The sequence below is a fragment of the Sprattus sprattus genome (genome assembly GCF_963457725.1).
Source record: "Sprattus sprattus genome assembly, chromosome: 1".
Lineage (NCBI taxonomy): Eukaryota > Metazoa > Chordata > Actinopteri > Clupeiformes > Clupeidae > Sprattus > Sprattus sprattus.
In genome coordinates, this window is record NC_137920.1 from 69,889,818 (window position 1) to 69,909,817 (window position 20,000).

Consider the following 20,000-nt stretch of genomic DNA (forward strand, 5'->3'; position numbering starts at 1 on the left):
TTGACTCTCTCATCATCTGATCTTATTAAAGGGCATCATCGAAGCTTTAATCCTGTTTTTGTCTCGCACAAAATCCATCCTCCTTGCTATCGCTCGGGCGTCCACTTCTCTCTTAAGCGTCTCCAGGACACAGGCACCTCAAGGTTACCTTTCATGCCTTTCCCGTAATTTCCGAAAGGAATCCCATTACACCGACACAGTGCATGGACTGATCGCATTCTGGTTGACACTTTCCCACTTTCAATAACACACACAAACCTCTACGCAGACACACGCACCTCCCCCCTCCCTCCCCCCCACACCTCCCCACCTTCACTGAGGTGTCCTTCTTAAAACAGTGAGAACATAAGAAGTCTTTGACCGTTTCTCCCTGTCCTCATCTCCTCCCCTCTCTTCTCCTCTCCTCTCCTCTCCTCTCCTCTCCTCTCCTCTCCTCTCGTACTGTGAAGAGTCTACTGGTCTTTTTTCTCTCCGCAGTGCTCATCCCTTTGCTCTCCTTTTTCGCCATCATCTTTCACAAGCCAGATTATGAGGCTTTAAGAACTCCTATAACAAAGACACACAGTGAAAGTTCACTGGCGTGAAAGAGTGTGTGTGTGTGCGTGCGTGCGTGCGTGCATGGGTGTGTGTGTGTGTGTGTGTGTGAGGGAGTTTGCAAGTGAATAGGAGAACGCAGGCATGACTTAATGAAGCTGCGAAGGCCTGAGGCAAGGGGCTAAAACCCAACATGAGTCACGGAAGGTCTCAAGAGAACAAAGGAGAGCGAGAGCTTCCAACAACACATGCGTACGGTCTCACAGACGCACATGCACACACACACACACACACACACACACACACACACTCACAGACACACGTGCACACACACGCACACACACACACTCACAGACGCACACACAGGCTCACATGCACGCACACATGCACACACATACACAAACACAGGCACACACTAAAAGACGCACATGCACACACACCACACACACACACACACAGCCAAACCCAGACACACACACACGTATGCACAAACACTAACAAGATCACAGACAAACATACACAGTCATGTGTGTGAACACACACATACTCCCCACTTGCAAAAAATGTCTTCTCCCTGGCTTTTCTCTCTGCTTGTGCACACTCACACACAGGCACACCATGCCATGGAGTATAAGCCACAGCACTGCATATCTTGGTGAACTGTGGACCCACCCCACACCACGTGTTTCGGCTGGGCATGGTTTATGGATGGGGCTGAGTGTGCTTTAAAGCGGCCTCTTTGTGGCGGGGGAGATTGGGGACAGCGAGCCCATCTCTGGCGTTACTGAAACTCGCAAGCGTGCAAATCCCATTAGGATCTCAGCCTCCGCTCAGCAGGCATACACACACACACGCGCTGCCCGGGTATGTGCCGCGTGGCGCGGTGGCTGCCTCCCTCAGCCTCCCCTCTCTCCTCACGTCTCCTCATTAAGAGCGCGGAGGACTCAGATGACTGCTTTGGCTCAAACTTGGTTTGAATTAAGAAGGGGGACGCTCTCGTTTATTCCGAGGCAGGGGTGGAAAGCACCCATGCAGGAAGACGAGCTCCCTTCCCAGTTTTTCCTAAATGAAACCTATACATTTAACTAATTAGCAACTCAGACTAATTACTAATAACTAACTCAGAGGTATGGCTACCAGGTCGTCTGGTTTTGACGCACGGGTGTGCTCCAACAGACTTGGCAGGACTTCAGCCTTCTCAGCTTGCCTCTTCCTCAGGGGCATGTTGTCACTTGTGGACAGATGTGCAGGTGCTGTGCTGCGGTTTTGGGGCCTGGACATCTGTTTGTGTGTGTGTGAAGGGGTTTGTTTTGATACAGGTGGACAGGTGAGGTGAAGCTGGCGGAACGGGCCTCAGGTGTTTGTTTCTTGTATGAGTGACGCTCTGGTGCTCAGACTGGTCAGCTGTGCGATGCCTCGCTGCACACGGTGTTTACAGTAACCGCCTGATGTGCCCTCAGACCTCTCTGCCCACAGACCCTCCCTCTGACACACAGGTGCGTCCGTCCAGCTCCCTCTCGTGCGCTGTACACACATCCACCACTCAAATGCACAGGTGAAGTTTACTTGTAAACAAAGCAGGCTGTGCTTCCAGCCCTGATACATGAGAGCCAAAATGTTTACATGAGGCAGTGTTTTTTTTATAAAGAAGCAGTGGACAGGAGAGAGAGCAATTGTGTGGTGTGTGCAGGATTGTATGTGTGTGTAGTGTCTATGTGTGTGTTTGTGTGTGCACATACAGTATGTGTGTGTTTTTTTTGTGTGTGTCGGTGGAGTGTGTGTGTGTGTATCTGTGTGCGTATGTGCATCCCTGTGTGTGTGTGTGTGTGTGTGTGTGTGTGTGTGTGTGTGTGTGTGTGTGTGTGTGTGTGTGTGTGTGTGTGTGTGTGTGTGTGTGTGTGTGTTTGCAGGTGCAGCTTTAAAAGCCTGCTGGAGCTTGCTGAGTGCGGTAGCTGCTCAGTAAATATTTTTGGGGATCTGCGACGAGGCGTTCCACTTCCTGCTCCCCAGAGAGGATCATCATCTGCTGCGCTCACAGATGGCTCCTCTGCCCCGGCTCCCCGCACTCAACTAAACTCATCTCAACTCAGGGCTCGCTCTTTACTGGCCAACTTCCACCTACTAAACTCATCTCAACTCAGGGCTCGCTCTTTACTGGCCAACTCCCACTGACTAAACTTATCTCAACTCAGGGCTCACTCTTTACTGGCCAACTTGCACTAACTAAACTCATCTCAACACAGGGCTCGCTCTTTACTGGCCAACTTCCACCTACTAAACTCATCTCAACTCAGGGCTCGCTCTTTACTGGCCAACTCCCACCTACTAAACTCATCTCAACTCAGGGCTCGCTCTTTACTGGCCAACTTCCACCTACTAAACTCATCTCAACTCAGGGCTCGCTCTTTACTGGCCAACTCCCACCTACTAAACTCATCTCAACTCAGGGCTCGCTCTTTACTGGCCAACTCCCACCTACTAAACTCATCTCAACTCAGGGCTCGCTCTTTACTGGCCAACTCCCACTGACTAAACTTATCTCAACTCAGGGCTCGCTCTTTACTGGCCATCTCGCACTAACTAAACTCATCTCAACTCAGGGCTCGCTTGTCAAGTCACATCTTTCTGGAGATGCAGATAGAAACACAAACACACACACAATCACATACACACACACACACACACACACACACACACACACCACACACACACACACGCACAAACACACACACACACACACACACACACACTATTACTTCTACTCCTCATGCTCAACTAAACTCACTGCAACTCAGGGCTCACTCTTTACTGCACATTGATGTTGTTGTTGCAGATAGAAACACACAATCACAAAATCACACTATCCAATTCTACTACTATTCTACTCTAATATCCTCTGAGCCCCTTTAAGAACCCAGGGGAAATATTTCCTAGGTCACTGGGCACTGCTTCGCACACCAGCAGCCACACAATGATAATAGACAGGGACACCTTGCTCGTTTCGTTTATACAAAGTAGAGACAAAGTGCAGAGGATGTGGCAATGAAGTTTTTTTTTCTTCCAGCAAATCACAACGATCCCTCACATACATTATTAACGTTCACACGGAACTCAGTCATTTTTCTAGCAAACGGCTATTTTCCCGTTGTGAATAGAGCAGTTGAGTGCATTTTTTCTACATGGAACTCCCACGTCTGTGTGGGAACACACCCCAGTATTGTGCTGACCCGCCCATGTTTGCGCTTAGAATCTTGCTCATGTTATGAAATTAGCCAAATGCTTTTGCCAAGTTATTAGATTAACTTTTGGTCACGCACGGTGGACTGTGCGTGTTTCCAGCCGCATTGTCCACCAATGAAATTAGGGCCCATTGTGTCTTATTAAGGTCATCCGGGCAGGCAGGAGTCAAGTAGGGTCATTCCTCATCATTTTGCGTACAATTTGTCTCTCTTCTTCTGGACTTCCATTTAGAAAGCCAGTAAGGCTTTGATTTTCATTCTCTTAAAGATTTTAAAGATGTGTAAGGTAAACCCGGGACCACCACTCACACACCACACACTACACGATGAGGCTCACATACCTGTATTATGACACACACTCACACACACATTATGACCCACACATACTCATGCAGCCCATTAAAGTGCATGTTGTTCTTCATGTTCCGACGCTGGATGCAATATTTAAGGCTTAGCCCAAGCCTCTGAGTATCCCATCACACATACATACAATATTTAAGGCTTAGCGTGAGTATCCCATAGCCTCCTTTAGTACTGACCCTGAAGCAACTCTCACACACTTCTGTCACACACACACACACACACACGGACGCATGCGGAGTGGACTGGAGTGCTCTGTGTAGTTGTGTGTGCAGCCTGTGAGAGCTCACCAGTGGGAGGAAGCAGAATGCTGGATGCCAGGCCTCAGTCATTGCGGTGGACACATATGGCAGACTGAGAGGCAACGTTTGTTTGCCTGCGATAGCAGACTGCAGCAGATCAATCCCAGATGAAGACATTATGGACCATGCCCGGGTGCCATATCGAACCTCACGACACACACACTATAAATTATAAATTCAAAAATATATGCCCACAAAACAATGAATAAATTATAAAATAAAAAATAAACCAAACGTTGCATATACAAAGTTTGGCTTCATGCTTTGTGTCTTGGCTCAGTGAGATCTTTTACAAGACCACATGTATCACTGGGATGTCTGTGTAATCGCACAAGCACCAGGCTGGACCCTGGCCACTCTCTGCAGTGCCATCACTGTCTGCACTGGCCTGAGATATTACTTTTTCACTGCCAGCAAGAGGAAGACTTTTGTGCGGCTGTTGAATAACTCAGATTTATCAGGTCTGGTCCTGATTTTATCAATGCCATTTCAGAGCAAGCTTCAGCCAGTCGACCTCTCTTTAATGTCAGAGTGGACGCTTTGGGAATTAAGGTGGATTTTATGGACTATAGGAAAACCATAAAAATATTTATTATGTACCTATCCTCTGGCATGTGGTTAGCCTACTATTTATGTACTACCACTTAACTATTAAAACCATCTATAATTCCTACAAATACAGAAACAAAATGTCAGAAGCTAAATAATATTATTTCAGGTTTTTTCATGCAGCTGTTTAGATGCCTTTTGTTTACCTTCTGCTGGGCCTGAAAGAATGATGAGAGCTGGAGGCAATGTCCTGTCCTTTCATTGGCTGATTGTCCCTGCTAGGGAGGACAGGTCCAGTCCTGCCTTATTTGAAAGCATCCTTCTGTCATCATCACTTTCTCTTTTGTCTTTCTGCCTTTCATCCCTCTCCCTGTCTGTGCAGCGGGCTGCTAGCCCATTAGCCTAAGTAGCCCGTGCTCTGGGGAATCCATTCTAATTACTCTGTCTGGAGCCGGTCTGGCATGCATAGGTCCATAACAGACAGTTGACTATCTGTGTGTGTGTGTGTGTGTGTGTGTGTGTGTGTGTGTGTGTGTGTGAGAGTGAGTGTGTGTGAAGGTATGTGTGTTCCAACATTGTGAAGTGGACTGACCATGATAACGTGTTTCCTGTGTGTCTGAACCCCCCCCCCCAACCCCCCACCATCGTTTTTCTCGACTGGGCATGCTCAGTGCAATTCATCTCTGTCCTCTGACAGCGGAAACCAGAGGCATTCATCACCCAATTCTCCCTCCCCGACAGCCTCCCCTTCCCAATCCTCAAACAAAGATGAGCTTTCAGCTGAAAACACTCTGTCATATCAAACAGGAAACACTCAAACCCCTCTGAGGCACAAAGGCAGTATACAAAAGAGGTGGCACACTACACTCCTACATAAACCAAGATTAGCAGCTTTGGGTCAAGATCTTTTATCACCACATAAGATGATATATCACCATATGAAGAAGAAAAGGTCAAGAGCCCCTGAAGGTTCTTCAAGTATTGTTAATTTTAAGCAGGTCACCCAAAGAGGTCTAAATGAATTCTAGAAAGATCCTTTCGCTATACGAGTTCCGGTAGTACCGTTAAGGCCATAACAGTAATTACAACCGTTAGGAGTTCAAAGTAGAACCTTTTCACTAAATCTTGTTCCCTTTTTTCCAGGCTCCTCACATCTTTGTCCATGGTTCAGCTCAGCTCCTGTTAACTGCTGTCAAGAAGCTGATGAGTTATCCCCTGTTGTCTACCCTTCTCAGCATGATCAGAGAGGTCTTGCTGACTTCACCGCCCCCCCTGAGAGGCTGAATTCCCCGATGCAGACTTTCACCTTACCTTACCTTCCCTTTCCTTTCCCCTCCCCTCCTTCTTTCTTCGTCTCTCTCATCTTTTTTCCCTTCATCACCCGTGTTGTGTTGATTCCTAATGAATCCCTGGCTTGCCTGCGCCCTGCCATACAAAGAGTGCATGCAGCTCTACCCCAGCCAGGTAATGATACTTGCAGTGGATGATCCAATCCAGAGTAGCACTGAGCAGCGGTATGCAGCCTCAGTCGTGCTGCTGTCTAAGAATGATCTTTAAAGTGTAGCTATTTCTGTATTAAAGGGACCTACAGATATGACAAGCCTCATCTCCATCTACAGTCCCCTCCACAATCATCTGCACCCCTGGTGAAAAGGGTTTTAAAAACTTCACCTTTTGGTGAATACTCTTAGTCTCACACAAATATTTTTTTTATTAAGAAAACAATATATGCCACCATTATTGGCACCCCTAAAAATTCAAACGAACATAATGTAAAAATGTTTCAAGTTGATCAGAGTGTGTAGAAACTATCAAGCAGTAATCTGTGACTCCGTGTTTAAAATATGAGGTGACAAAGAGGATAAATATGAGGTGACACAGAGGCTAAACTCCCTTATTCATTCTTCGAAATTAGGAAGATTCAAAAAACACAAATCAAATAAGGGAAAAGTGTACTGACCCTCGTAAATCAGGAAATGGGTATAAAAAAAAATCCTCCTCGACTGCAAAATGCCCATTTCTACCGTTGAGGCAATAATTAAAAAGTTAAAATCAACTGGAACTGTTACAAACTTGCTTGGTAGAGGACCCACGTTTCGTTTGCCACTACACACAGTGAGCAGGATGGCAAGACAGGCAAATAATCCCCAAGGATCAGAATTGGAGAGCTACAGAAAAACATGGCATCTTGGGGTCATGAAGTCTCTAAAGCTACCATCAGATGCCACTTCCATGCCAATAGATTATTTGTAAAGCATGCCAGAAAAAAGCCTTTCCTGTGATGTATTCACAAATGTAATCGCCTGGAGTTTGCGAAACACTACTGGGATTTTGTCTAAAACCATGTTCGATTGTCAGATTAATCAGAAATTGAGAACACTCAAGGTGGGTTTGGCATAAAAAGAAGGATGACTATACTGAAAAGAACCTGATCCCAATGGTGTAGGGTTTATGAGGTTGTAGGACTGTTTTTCCTCATGGACTCCATGAAATCCCAGGATATTTTAAATCAAAATCTGTCTGCCTTTCCCAAGAAACTAAAACAGGGTCGTTGTTGGATCTTCCAGCAGGACAATGATCCCAAAAAATATTTCCAGATCATCACAAAAAAATGTTTACTGAACATGGAGACAAGCTTCTTCCATGGTCATCTCAGTCCGCTGACCTAAAAGCTATAGATAACTTGTGGGGTGAGCTAAAGAGGAGAGTACACAAGAGAGGACCTAGGACCCTGGACCTCTTTGTAAAGAGGAATGGTCTCAAATTCCCTGCTCTGTATTCTCCAACCTCTCAAGAGTCATAGGAGAAGATCACCACTCAGTAATGTTTTATTGGTAAAGGGAAGGTGCACAAAGTATTGAAGGCAGAGGTGCCAATAATTGTGGTTCATGTGGTTTTGTTAAAAATAATAATTTCTTGACCTGTTTTATTTTCTCAGAATACATTTACTTTGGTTAAAGGTTGGATTTGTGTAAAATATGAAACTAATTCACAAACTCAATTTGTACTCCTCTTTTACCAGGGGTGCCAATGATTGTGGAGCGGACTGCAAAACCATTTGCAACCACTGGCAAGACTGGGATGCCACAGGGAGGAATGGTGTGATTTTATGATATTAATAGCTCAAAGTCATTGCTGCTCACTGTCCAGAAGTACACGACTAACAGCTCTATTATAATGTGATTAATCACTCAGTATGGGCATTTGGCCTAAAATATTACTCTTTAAAAGACTCCTATCCCCCCTTTTTGTATCACTGTCTCTCTCTGTCTCTTTACTTATCACGATTTCTGATGTCTTAATGGAGAATGCTAAACCCACAGTGGTGGAGGGATTCCCATAGCGTATGAATCTTCTGTCACACATCACACACATGCGCTCGTGCATGTGTGTGCACACATAAAGACACACACACACACACACACACACACACACAGAGGGGGAGAATAAAAGAGAGAGAATGAGAATGACAGAGAAAGAGCGAAAGAGAAAGACAGAGTGACAAAAAGATCTTATTGAATATTGAACAATAAACTGAAAAATGAATGTATATTTAGAGAGAGTGAATTCTTATAATTATATTATATTATAATTGTACAGCTGTTTCTTCCTACTACACACAAACGTTATTGACATCACAGGACTAGCAGTGCCATCACAATGCAGCTCATCCACGCTCAACCAACCCTGGTAGCATCCTTCCCAACACAGCTGGGTTCAGGCAGCCATCTCTGGCAACCCCTCCAGGGGATAGAGGTGGGTGTATTTTTAGTGTGTTTAGTATTTTTAGTTGTCTGCTTGTTCTCCATTGTGAGACACCATGTCCTACTTACACAGGCAGGCATTTTCAGAGGAGGGTGCTGTTGTAAGGTGACCTATAAAAATAAACTGTCCTTGAGATTGCATCTCTCTCTCTCTCTCTCTCTCTCGCTCTCTATCTATCTATCTCTCTATCCACCTAAATAATCTAAATTTACGAAAATCTTGATTTGCCACCACAATCAATCCAAAATGATGCTATCATGGTGAAAGGATGTTTAAAAATGTTACACAGCTGTAATGTCATTTTAGATCCCTTGTTTCCCCTTTCTATCTTCTGTCTTTTACGAGTGAGATCCCATCTCTTGAAGTACAGATACACCCGTAATCCTGAGCATCGCAGACTGCACACTTTTCTCCTCCGAGAGAGGAAGCATCCTGTAAACAAATTTCTCAGACACATCTGTCTCTGCTAGGAATGTCAATCCGATTTCTGGCTAACGGTGAGATCTGGCAAGTTCAATCAAGCCTAATCCACTTAGGGGAGCAGAGGGAGTGGAACGGAGACAGCAAATTAATACTAAATGTCACAGGGAATGCAGATCATACAAAGAGCAGCGAGTCCGACTCATCTCACAAAGCTTTACCTTTGGAAGACGTTTAAAGGAACATATCCAGGAATATCACCCATATCACAGGGACACCAAAAGAACACATTCTCCTGTCTGTTGTATGTCATTTTTTTTTTTTACAAATGATATAGTTTAATCATACACTAAGCCAAGCAAATACTTTTATTTATTTATTTTTTACTTAGAGATCACATCTTGTGGTTTATTGTGTTGAACTAAATGCACGTGTGTGGAGTATGAAAATGAAACTGCAGACGCATGCAGGTGAGCATTACCTGTTCCAAGATGGCGTTTATACGGCCCACTTCACAGTCGACCAGGAACCGCTTCTCTTGCCGACGGTCCATCTCCTCCATGATGCGCCGGAATTCCAGCGGATCTGTGATGCTTCCCACGGACCGTGCCGTAACCTGCCAGTTATTGGCCACTGCAGACTCCATGATGGCCTGCAGAATGGAGAACCCTGACAGGAACAAAACAGTCATTACTTAGCAACAAGTTCCACTGGACTCAATTTAGGCCTGATCTGAAATTGTATGAAATGACATCCCTCGGAGGGAATCAGAAATGGTGAAGCGAAATTGTACTCTTTTATCTGCTGGCAGACTGTGGTAAGGGCATTTCTCATTATCTCTGGTCCTATTCCCACTCTTAGACATGGGGACGGATCATTCAGTAGACTCGTTGGACTGTATTCGTGGTTAGAGTCGCACAATTTTAATATTTTTTGGGGGGGCGCCATACACTTTTCAGGGAGGACAGTCTGCAGCCAAACTCCCTCAGGGCCAAATCTACTCTCATCAAACATTTTCTCCAAGACTCCTTGACCTCCGCAGTGTGACTCACACGTCCTAATAACAACAACTGCGGTAGCTTCTACTGCTAAGACCGCCTCATTACCAGCCAAGTCAGCTGTAAATCACGCCAGCTCCCCCTGCAGGCTTCATTATGTACAATCTGTCCCAGACTCCATTCCAGCTTTGATCGGTAGCAGAAGAAAAAAGACAATCAGGAACCCAGGTGGTAAATCATTCTAATCTACTACCTGTAGCGTGTCAATCTCACAGGCCATTTGGGAATTCCCATACCATAAGTCAAAACTGACTCTTCCCAATATTAGATCTCTGGCCAGCAAATCTTATCTCATTAATGATGCTATAGCTTCACACAAACTGGATTTAGAGTGTCGAAAGTGAAACTGCATGTGGGGCACAGGGCTGCTAGTAATACCCACACTGCGAACCAGACATTTTGTATCTGCCTTTAACTTTTACGCTACACACATTTGAAATTTAATGATCTCCCAGAAAACCTCTGAAGTACTCTAACCACTTTTAATTCTAGATTTTCCTTTGCCTATACTAGTCTTGATATTTGCAGTTTATCATAGCATCGCAATTCCATTTATTGTCAATTTATTTATTTATTTAATATTCTTATACTTCTTATTTATTTTTTATCTTTTCTAGATTTAATATTTTAGCACAGCAATTCATCCATCTTTTCGCTAAATTCCTATCTGTTTTAATCTTTTTCCTTTTCTATTTCCACTATAACAACATTGAGTCTCACTCCCATTTGCCCCTGTCCTCACTTTCATTTACTTCTGTTTACTTTTTCCTATTTCTGTTGTTCTCTCTGTTTCTACATCTCTCCCTTCATATGACTGCATGGGTTTTACGTTTTTGCTCCTGATGTGAAGCACTTTGAATAGCCCCAGAGTTTGAACTGTGCTATAAATATATGTATATAGTTTATATATATATATATATATACATGAACTTCCCTTGGCATCTGAAGATCTGCCTTGTCATCTGTGTAACTACGTATGAGTACATCCTCCAGTACAAATAAAACCGACTGTTCACAGGATAGTCCCGGTAAATAATGCATTGTATGATACAGTATCTTCTTCCCTTTCTCTCATCTATATTTGTGCATTTCGGCCCAGCCTCTGTTGTTGTCCTTTTGTCCAAAGCCTGATTTAAGGTCCACAACCCCGTGACACTCTCTGCAAACACAAGCTCTGAAGAGCTGTCGACAGGCACCCACCATGACATATTTCCTTTTCAGCAGATCAATTTTGGAGTCCATTATGTCAACTCAAGGTCATGGGGCTGTAATAAAAAGGACTCCCTGAAATGCAGCCAGCAGATATGCTCCTCTGCTCCAGGGTGGCAAGAGCTTATAGGTAAAATCCCTCATCAATGCAGGAGCATTATTTAACAACAATGGCGCTGGCAGTGCATAACGATTTGGATCCAGTACAGTACATTCAATATGGCTGCCAGTTCCAGAGCATCAGTAATACAGTATTGATGGACAAACAAGGATATCGTGTATTGTCCTCTGCGAGCGACACACGAGACTGTGTAAGGTGAATCAGGCAACTATATTGCTTGAATGCTAACAGCTCAATATTATATTTGTTTGCAGTTCTGACACAGTGTGTGTCTGCATCTGATGGACAAGGACCTTTGAGGATGCTTGTGTATGCGATTAAAGGGATCAGCTATTATTTCCTTTAAGGTGCTAGGAATCTTTCTTTCACTCTAACACACACACAAACACACACACACACACTCACACACTCACACACTCACACACACACACACACACACACACACACACACACACACAAACTTTTTTGGGGGAATGGTGTCATTTTTTAGGCTAACTCCTCCTCTGTAAGCACAGGGGGATAGGAATTGCTGATGAAGGAAAATGAATGTTAACACTTGCTGTGATTATGCTAATTCTTATAATGCTAAAGTGAAACATGCAGTGCATAATCACAATGATGCACACACACACACACACACACACACACACACACACACACACACACACGCTTACTCAAATACATGCAAACCCCCATATGGGCATATAGCGTTTTGCTGCTAAGCAGGCCATGACAATTGTTCACTCTCTTGTATGTATACATCTGTATGTGTGTGTGTGTGGACTATAGCTGTGTATGGGTGTGTATCTTGCAACACAGAGTCACTGTGGCTTCTGAGGTATACTGTACCTCCTTCAGTAAGCCTTGAACAGGGTAAAGCCTAACACTTTTAACGCGTTGGCAGGCACCGCTGGAAAAAAAAAGGATTTAGGCAGATTTAGCCATTATGCCTTCAGTTCACTTCTCTTGAGCATCCATCCAAAGCAATGTAAGCTGATTTGGACGTTTTGGGATTGTGACATTATTAGCTGCTATTTAGCGCTGAAACTTGTGCATCTTCTATTTGACTTTCACTGCGGAGTCTAAATATTCACAGCCATGTCAGGGGATACAGAACAGAGCATGGCACTGTGAAATGAAATTAGAAGGGATTAGACAACCCATTATGACAGGTCTGAATATGCGTTAGCGTTTGCTGATTCACTAGCTCAGAGGCTCCCATTACTGAGAAAAGTTTCTGACTGACTATGGCCAAACCAGACGGCCAGCCTAACGGTGGCTTTTATATAAAAGCAGAGAAAAATGTCAGTGACCTCGTGAACATACATGGTGATATGCCATCTATGGAAATACACACACACAAAACACATTCAAAACCCCCAAACACACAATAACAGATGCACAATGTCTAAGTTAAAGTAAATATATGGTTTATCCCCTGGCTCTGTTAACAGATGGCTGATGTTAAATGAGGACTGTGGCAGCATGGTCGCTGAAGGCATCTTTAAAGAGTCGATTATACAACCCTACAGCGTAAAACAGCTTTACATATCCTGATTAACTTTTCATGCTGTCATGGGCAAGGAAATAATTACCAGTCAGGTCAGTGAAGATTTATCCAAGGGACATGTTCCCCTCTCCCTCTCCCTCTCTCTCTGTCTCTCTCTCATTCTGTGACGAAACTATTTTAATCCTCAGTTTTCAAAGAGAGCATCTGTCCATTTGTTTTCAGAAGTTGCTGTAATTAAACTGTGTTGAATCATTTATGTGTCTTATAACACCCTCTCTAATCTTGGCACAAAGTTTACAAACAAATGGAAGTTTGTGGAATGAAGGACATTCCCAAAATCCTTCACACTGTATTGTGCCGCTTATTCACTGTAGGTGAGGAGAAAAGACTAGAACATGGCCACTGAGTGCAGAGCGATGAGTAGCTTTATTATGTGCAGTCTTGAGACCATTTCACTTATGTGTGCGAGTCTCCCTCTCCTTCTTGTCCTCCGTCCCTTCCCTCTATATTACACAATCACCTACATGCAAACTCCAGAATACACAAGCCCAAACACACATACACACATACACACAAACACACACACACACACACACACACACACACACACACACACACACACACACACACACACACATTCACATACTTTTAGCTTCTTTTTCTCTCTCTGTCTCTTTTCTCTCTCTCACACACACAAACCCCTCAAAACAAGACATTGTTTGTTTAGTTTCGCTTTTGTGTTGATGTTTGGGGCTCAGATACTCAGACCAGTGAAATTCTGAAATGAGGATGTCGGCTGTGTATGTGTGCGTGCGTGAGTCTATGCATGTGTGTGTGTTTGTGTGTGTGTGTGTGTGTGTGTGTGTGTGTGTGTGTGTGTGTGTGTGTGTGTGTGAGAGAGACAGAGGTCTGAGTGTGACTAAGCCGACTCCAGTAGTGTTTGCTCAAGGTCATTAGTCATGACGTTTCCCCCATGAGTCAGCCCTCTCCTCCTTCCCCTGCATCCTTCCCTTCTCTCATCTTTTCCTCTCCTCCTTCCCCTGCATCCTTCCCTTCTCTCATCTTTTCCTCTCCTCCTTCCCCTGCATCCTTCCCTTCTCTCATCTTTTCCTCTCCTCCTTCCCTTCTCTCATCTTTTCCTCTCCTCCTTCCCTTCTCTCATCTTTTCCTCTCCTCCTTCACCTGCATCCTTCCCTTCTCTCATCTTTTCCTCTTCTCCTTCCCCTCCATCCTTCCCTTCTCTCATCTTTTCCTCTCCTCCTTTCCCTACATCCTTCCCTTCTCTCATCTTTTCCTCTCCTCCTTCCCTTCTCTCATCTTTTCCTCTCCTCCCAACTCCCCCCATCTTTCCTCTTCTCTTTTCCATTCAACTCAATTCCACACCACTCTTCTCTCCTCCACTCTCTCCTCCTTTTATCTAGACTTTCCTCTTCTCTCCACTTGATGATACTCCCCTCTCCTCTCCTCCTCATCTCTACTCCCCTGTTCCTTTCTCCTCTCTCCTCCAGGTCTCCTTCCCTTCCCTTCGTCCCTCCATCCTCTGCTCCCTTGGGGAGGGAGTGACCTCTTTAAAACTTCCTACTGTCAGTGGGAGTGCCAGTGGGGTCGGCAGCAAAGCTCTTACGAGAGGAGTTCTGTCCAGACTAGTTTAGTCAATGTGATGATCTGTCCCATAAACATTCAGAATCAGTGCAAACAAACAGCCACACACAAACACATTAGAAACGGCACGCAACAGCATAATTTAGCACATGTAAGGTCCTTCATTTTGTGCATGAGTGTGAGTGTCTGTCTTTGTGTGTATGTGTGTGTGTGTGTCTGTGTGTGTGTGTGTGTGTGTGTGTGTGTGTGTGTGTGTCTGTCTGTGTGTGCGTGTGTGTCTGTGTGTGTGTGTGTTCGTCTGTGCAGCGGAGTGAGAAAGAGAAAGATAAAAAGGGAAAAAGAGAGAGAGAGAGTGAGAGAGAGAGAGAGAGAGAGAGAGAGAGAGAGAGAGAGAGAGAGAGAGAGAGAGAGCATTATGTCCCCATCCTCAGGCTACACTCAACCCATGCATTTAATATTTTGAGGTGAAGCTGAGGTTTTTCCTTACAACCACAATGACTAAAAATGTCCATAGACATACACAAGCTCTACAGAAGCAGCATTCATTTGTTAGGTCACTAATCCCATACAGCTCCTCTGACGCATTCCAATGCTACTTTATACACTGTTCCTGATCTCTCTATGTGAAAACATCAAACCCACTGCAGTAGCAAAACACATCCAACCCTTTCAATCAGTCAAATCCTCTCATAGTTTGTCACATCACACCTCATATGCCTTCAGTCTCCGTAACTCACCCAGCTATTGATCCTTCTCAAAAAACACAACTCAGCATGCAAAGCTGCGATGCTTTCTCTAGAGATGATAGGCTAGGAACAATGGAAATGTCTTTTTTACTTGGGCATTGTAAGCACTTCACAGTGAGGCTGTCTTTGTCTTTAGACATAATGTATTCAAAGTAATATGGAAAGCATCCCTCATGCTATTTAGAGTGTGAAATTACCTTTATTTGTATTACTGAATCAAGTTATGCGGTGACAATAATGCATAACTCTAACGCACAGAATTCAGGGCTACAGAGGCCGTAGGGCCACCATGACTGACTTACGCCTGGCTACCAGTACTCTAGTCTGATTTGGGTCTAAGTGCCGCTCAGCCGTGTTTGTTAGTTCTCTACTGCGCCTCTCATGGGTCCGCCTCTAGGTTCCCCTCCTGAGTGTCCTGAGCCTCTGCGCTTCATGCTCACTGTGCTGGATCACATCTGAAGGGAGGAAGGCGAAGAGCGAGAAGAGAAGAGAAGGGGGGAATTGGAGGAGTAACTGAGGCTGAATAGGACAGAGTGGAACTAGGACACTGGGAGCTGTCCGTGGTCCTGAAATGTTGTCAGGCAAAAAACTGGCCAAGTAAACGAGGGTGAATTAGACTGTGTGTGTGTGTGCACTGAGGGGACTAGACTGTGTGTGGGTGTGTGTACTGAGGGGGGGCTAGACTGTGTGTGTGTGTGCACTGAGGGGGGGCTGTGAGTTGCCATGGAGCCCATGTAGCTGCCCCCGAGTTTAGTGTATGGTAGAGAGCTGTGTGAGGTCACACCGTCATCCTCCCTTATACAGTCCCACAGTTAAAGGCTTTCAGACAGGGTGGCCACAGCTTCATCTGGTGGGTCCTCATCAGGGAATGACAGCAGTGAGTTGGTGTTTTCTCAGAGGCGTAAGGATGTGAAATGTGTATGGGCACAAACAGCGTGGGCAGCATCTGAGCACCTCCCGTCTCCCCCATGAGACACCCCCCCCCCCCCCCCCCCCCCCCGCCAACCCTCTCCCCTCTCCACTGAGCACCCACACATGTGCCCCCCTGGCGTAGAAGGACCTTCTGTAACCCAGGAGAGATCTCTGGTCCAGGCCAGCTGTGTGCAGTCCCCAGCTGCTCGCACTGCACAGGGGCCAAGTGACTCAGCATTTTATAGTACTCTGGGCTTCTCCCTCTCCCCCACTTCTGTCTCTGTCTCTCTCTCACACCACTCTCACACACACACACACACACACACACACACACCCACACACAAACACACACAAACACACACAAACACACACACACACACCCACACACATACTCAGTGGAAGGCGAAAACCAGTACATAAAAGCTTTGAAAGATGAGATGGATTAGGTACATGACGCCCCATGATCTGAAGTTGCATCAAATCTCCTTCACTTGTTCTCTCTCTCCCTCTCTTTCTCTCCTTCACTTCTTCCTTCTCTCTCTCTCTCTCTCTCCTGTTTGTCGCACTTGTGCACCAGCCCTCGTTCTGCCGCGGCCTCTCCATTGTTAATTAGCATGTGCTCAGCGCTCCTGAAAGCAGCCCAACTGTGCCATTTAGCAGTAGGTGATTAATCAGCCCTGGCTTGGCTCCGGGGGGAACTTCATTTCAACACAGAGTACACAAAGATAGGCATGAAACTACACACAGGCGCCTGTAAACATAAATGCACACCAACACACACAAACACACAAACACACTGACACACGCTTCTATTCTGAGCTTGTCTAGAGATGTGATAACTAGAGTGAAGTTTGCTTTCTATGAGATGATCTTTTATTTGAAACACGTGTTGTTTATTTAAAACCCACAGCAGGCAAAGGGGCTCAGAGTGGTAAATCTTTCAGTCAGCCCCACCAAAGCTCAGGCACAGTCTTCCATTAAGATGCTCTAGGACGCTTCTGTCCCTGCACTGGGTTTAGCATCGCTCTCTGCTTTAAATAGGCTGCAGCACAGAGTCAGATACAGTATCAGATATCTGATATGACAGGGTTCAGGGAAGCGGGTTTGTCTGGGGCTGGAGCTGCTCGTTCCCCCCCTGCCTAAAAACACTTCAGACACATAAATGGCTCACAAGAGGTGCTTGCTCACACACAGCAGAAGTGCCGTACCTCTCCAGACTATTCAATGACAAGGTGACTCCAAAGATTCTTCTAGTGTGGAGTATTTGGTTAGAGACTAGGAGATTACATACAACTTCACACCCCTCCTGTACTTTATGATGCTAAGAATGAAATAGCCTGTTTTGTGCAGGGATGCACCCTACATAGGGCAAAGGTGAACAGATTTTTTTAAACCAAAGTACATTTTTTTTTTTAAATGTTTTTGACAAAAAACCTTCTTTCTATCCAACAGATATCAGATGGATCTGAGAAGAAACATGGTTCCTTGGACTGTCATTAGCTCTGTCATCAGAAACAGAAAACTGGACCCACTCACTACATAGGAGACTTCTTCACAAAGATGTATCTACATGCTTGTCAGTCATTCTGGTTTTGCTGTAATACCTGAATAAACTGGGTGAATGGAGGCCTGAATGAAGGGGGTGGGCCATTCGTATTTAGTTGAAGCTAACAACCCCTTGAGTCGCACACTCTACCTTTAAGGGACGCTATGTATTTGTCACTGTAAAGTCTGTCACGTGAGGGTCATGTGAAGGTAAGGGTGATGTGTTAGGCATACAAGGTCTTCCTCTGGACTCCGGCCAGTGGGCGTGTGATTGCTTGGCGACATATGAATCACTAGCTGCCTTGACCTATATTGAGGCTATCTAGTGCAGCGAGCTAAATGCTCTGGCTAGTCAAGAGAGGCTTTAGGTAGTACTATCATCATAGAGATGTAGCATGTCAGTGTAACATTACCCACCTATGCACACAGTTTCTAACCACAGAAGGAGTTCTTAGCTTGGCTTTGTTCATCCTCCTTTTCAGGAGAATGATGTGCTATCACTGCTGAGAGGTGACATCAACGGGGTGGTTTTTACCAGTGAGTGTGATGATCCATATAACCCTGATATTCTTTAGACCCCTGGGGGTCATCCCAGGGGTTGCAGCACCGTCTCTACCACATGGAGCGAGCCCACATATCTGGACATGTTATCTTTCCTGTATGCGCTTTTTGCAGGGCTGCTCACTGGATAATGGCGCTCTATCCAGTGACACGGCAGACTAACCCCCCCCAAGGCCATCTGCACGCAGGCATGGTCTGGAAATGGCTGTGTTAAAACCTTGACCTGAATCTGCTACCTCTCCCCCATCGTCACGGCGCAGCGGAGAGGGAAGGTGGCAGGGTATGGAGCGAGGTATTTTGGGGGGGAAAGGACAAATGATTGTAATGGCTGGAAGGCACAGTCCCATTTCTCCCTCTCTCATCTCTGTTTTGCGTTCTCCATCCTTCGAGAGGCGAGAGGGGCGCTAAGTCACCCTCTGGTTGGTTGGGTGGAGGAGGACCGGTAGCTGGCCGATTAGCTGCGGTCATTTTGTTGCGCTAACTACCTCTGAGAGCCAGAGCTGTCCCATGTTGGTATTCTTATACTCTTACAAATCACAAGCAGTCTTTCTGTCATAATGTCACTGGCTATATTTTGTATGTGTGTGTTTGGGGTTGGGGGGTGGATGAATAACGCTTGTTAGCATTAAGAGTGACAATGTTAAATACAGTATGAAGACATATTTAGCAGGTGGACTTGGAACCATAAGTCAAAATAATAAGTCTTGGTGAAAGCATCCGGACAGCATCAACAGGTAGGCTTTCTCATGGATGCCATGATGTTAACATGAAAGGTGGGGTAGGGCAAACACATGGATACCATGATGTTAACATGAAAGGTGGGGTAGGGCAACATTTTGCGCAAAAAGGGACTCTGCGAAAGCCACTCTGCAAATGGATTAAATGTTGCACTAGTGTAGCTGTGTTGAGTGTGCCGGAGACGTGACAGAACCTTTTTTCTCGAGAGCAAGCGGGAAGAAAACACACAGAGCAGAGGATTTGGTGTAAAATATACATGAAAGGGCTTTTTGAAGAAAAAAAAGCAAATTCTGCCCCCATTTATGCCCTCATAAAATGCTCCTCTGCACTGTCCAAGCAGCCTAAATATAGAGGCATGGAGGAGAGTGCTGGCCTATTACTCCTGAGACATCTCAGCACTTAGCAGAGATGAGCTGTACCCCTCGCATACAGTTCCCACTAAACACACAACCCTTAAACCAGAGCACCATCTAACACAAGAGAACAACAGAACAACAGAAATCTCTTTCTCACACACACACACACACACACACACACACATACACACACACACACTTACAGTCAGACACAAACACACACACACACACAAAACAATGATGTGACAAATCCTACCAGCACAAACTGCACTCAAGATTAGAGAAATTAAATTAGTTTTGATACTGAGTTATGCAAAGCGATGTCATGGCAAATTCTGAACCAGAATGTTCAAACAGAGGCATCATGAGCCAAGGGATCTATAGAGGCCATCCTCTGAAGTAGGTCACAGTCCATCCCTCCATAAACTGCATTGTGTAAGCATCTTCTCTGACTCTCCCTTACACACACACAC

General features: G+C 45.2%; 1 protein-coding gene across 2 annotated transcripts in view; it reads right to left on the minus strand.

The window, feature by feature from the left end:
* The window catches only part of gria3a (glutamate receptor, ionotropic, AMPA 3a), a gene marked incomplete at both ends in the record, with an annotated part of 57,162 nt that overhangs the window by 24,300 nt on the left and 12,862 nt on the right, over positions 1–20,000 (minus strand). For both annotated transcript variants that reach the window (XM_080856264.1, XM_080856263.1), the window contains one exon: positions 9,651–9,838. In XM_080856264.1, coding sequence (XP_080712390.1) covers positions 9,651–9,838 — 188 coding nt within the window. The remainder of the gene's footprint in view (positions 1–9,650; positions 9,839–20,000) is intronic.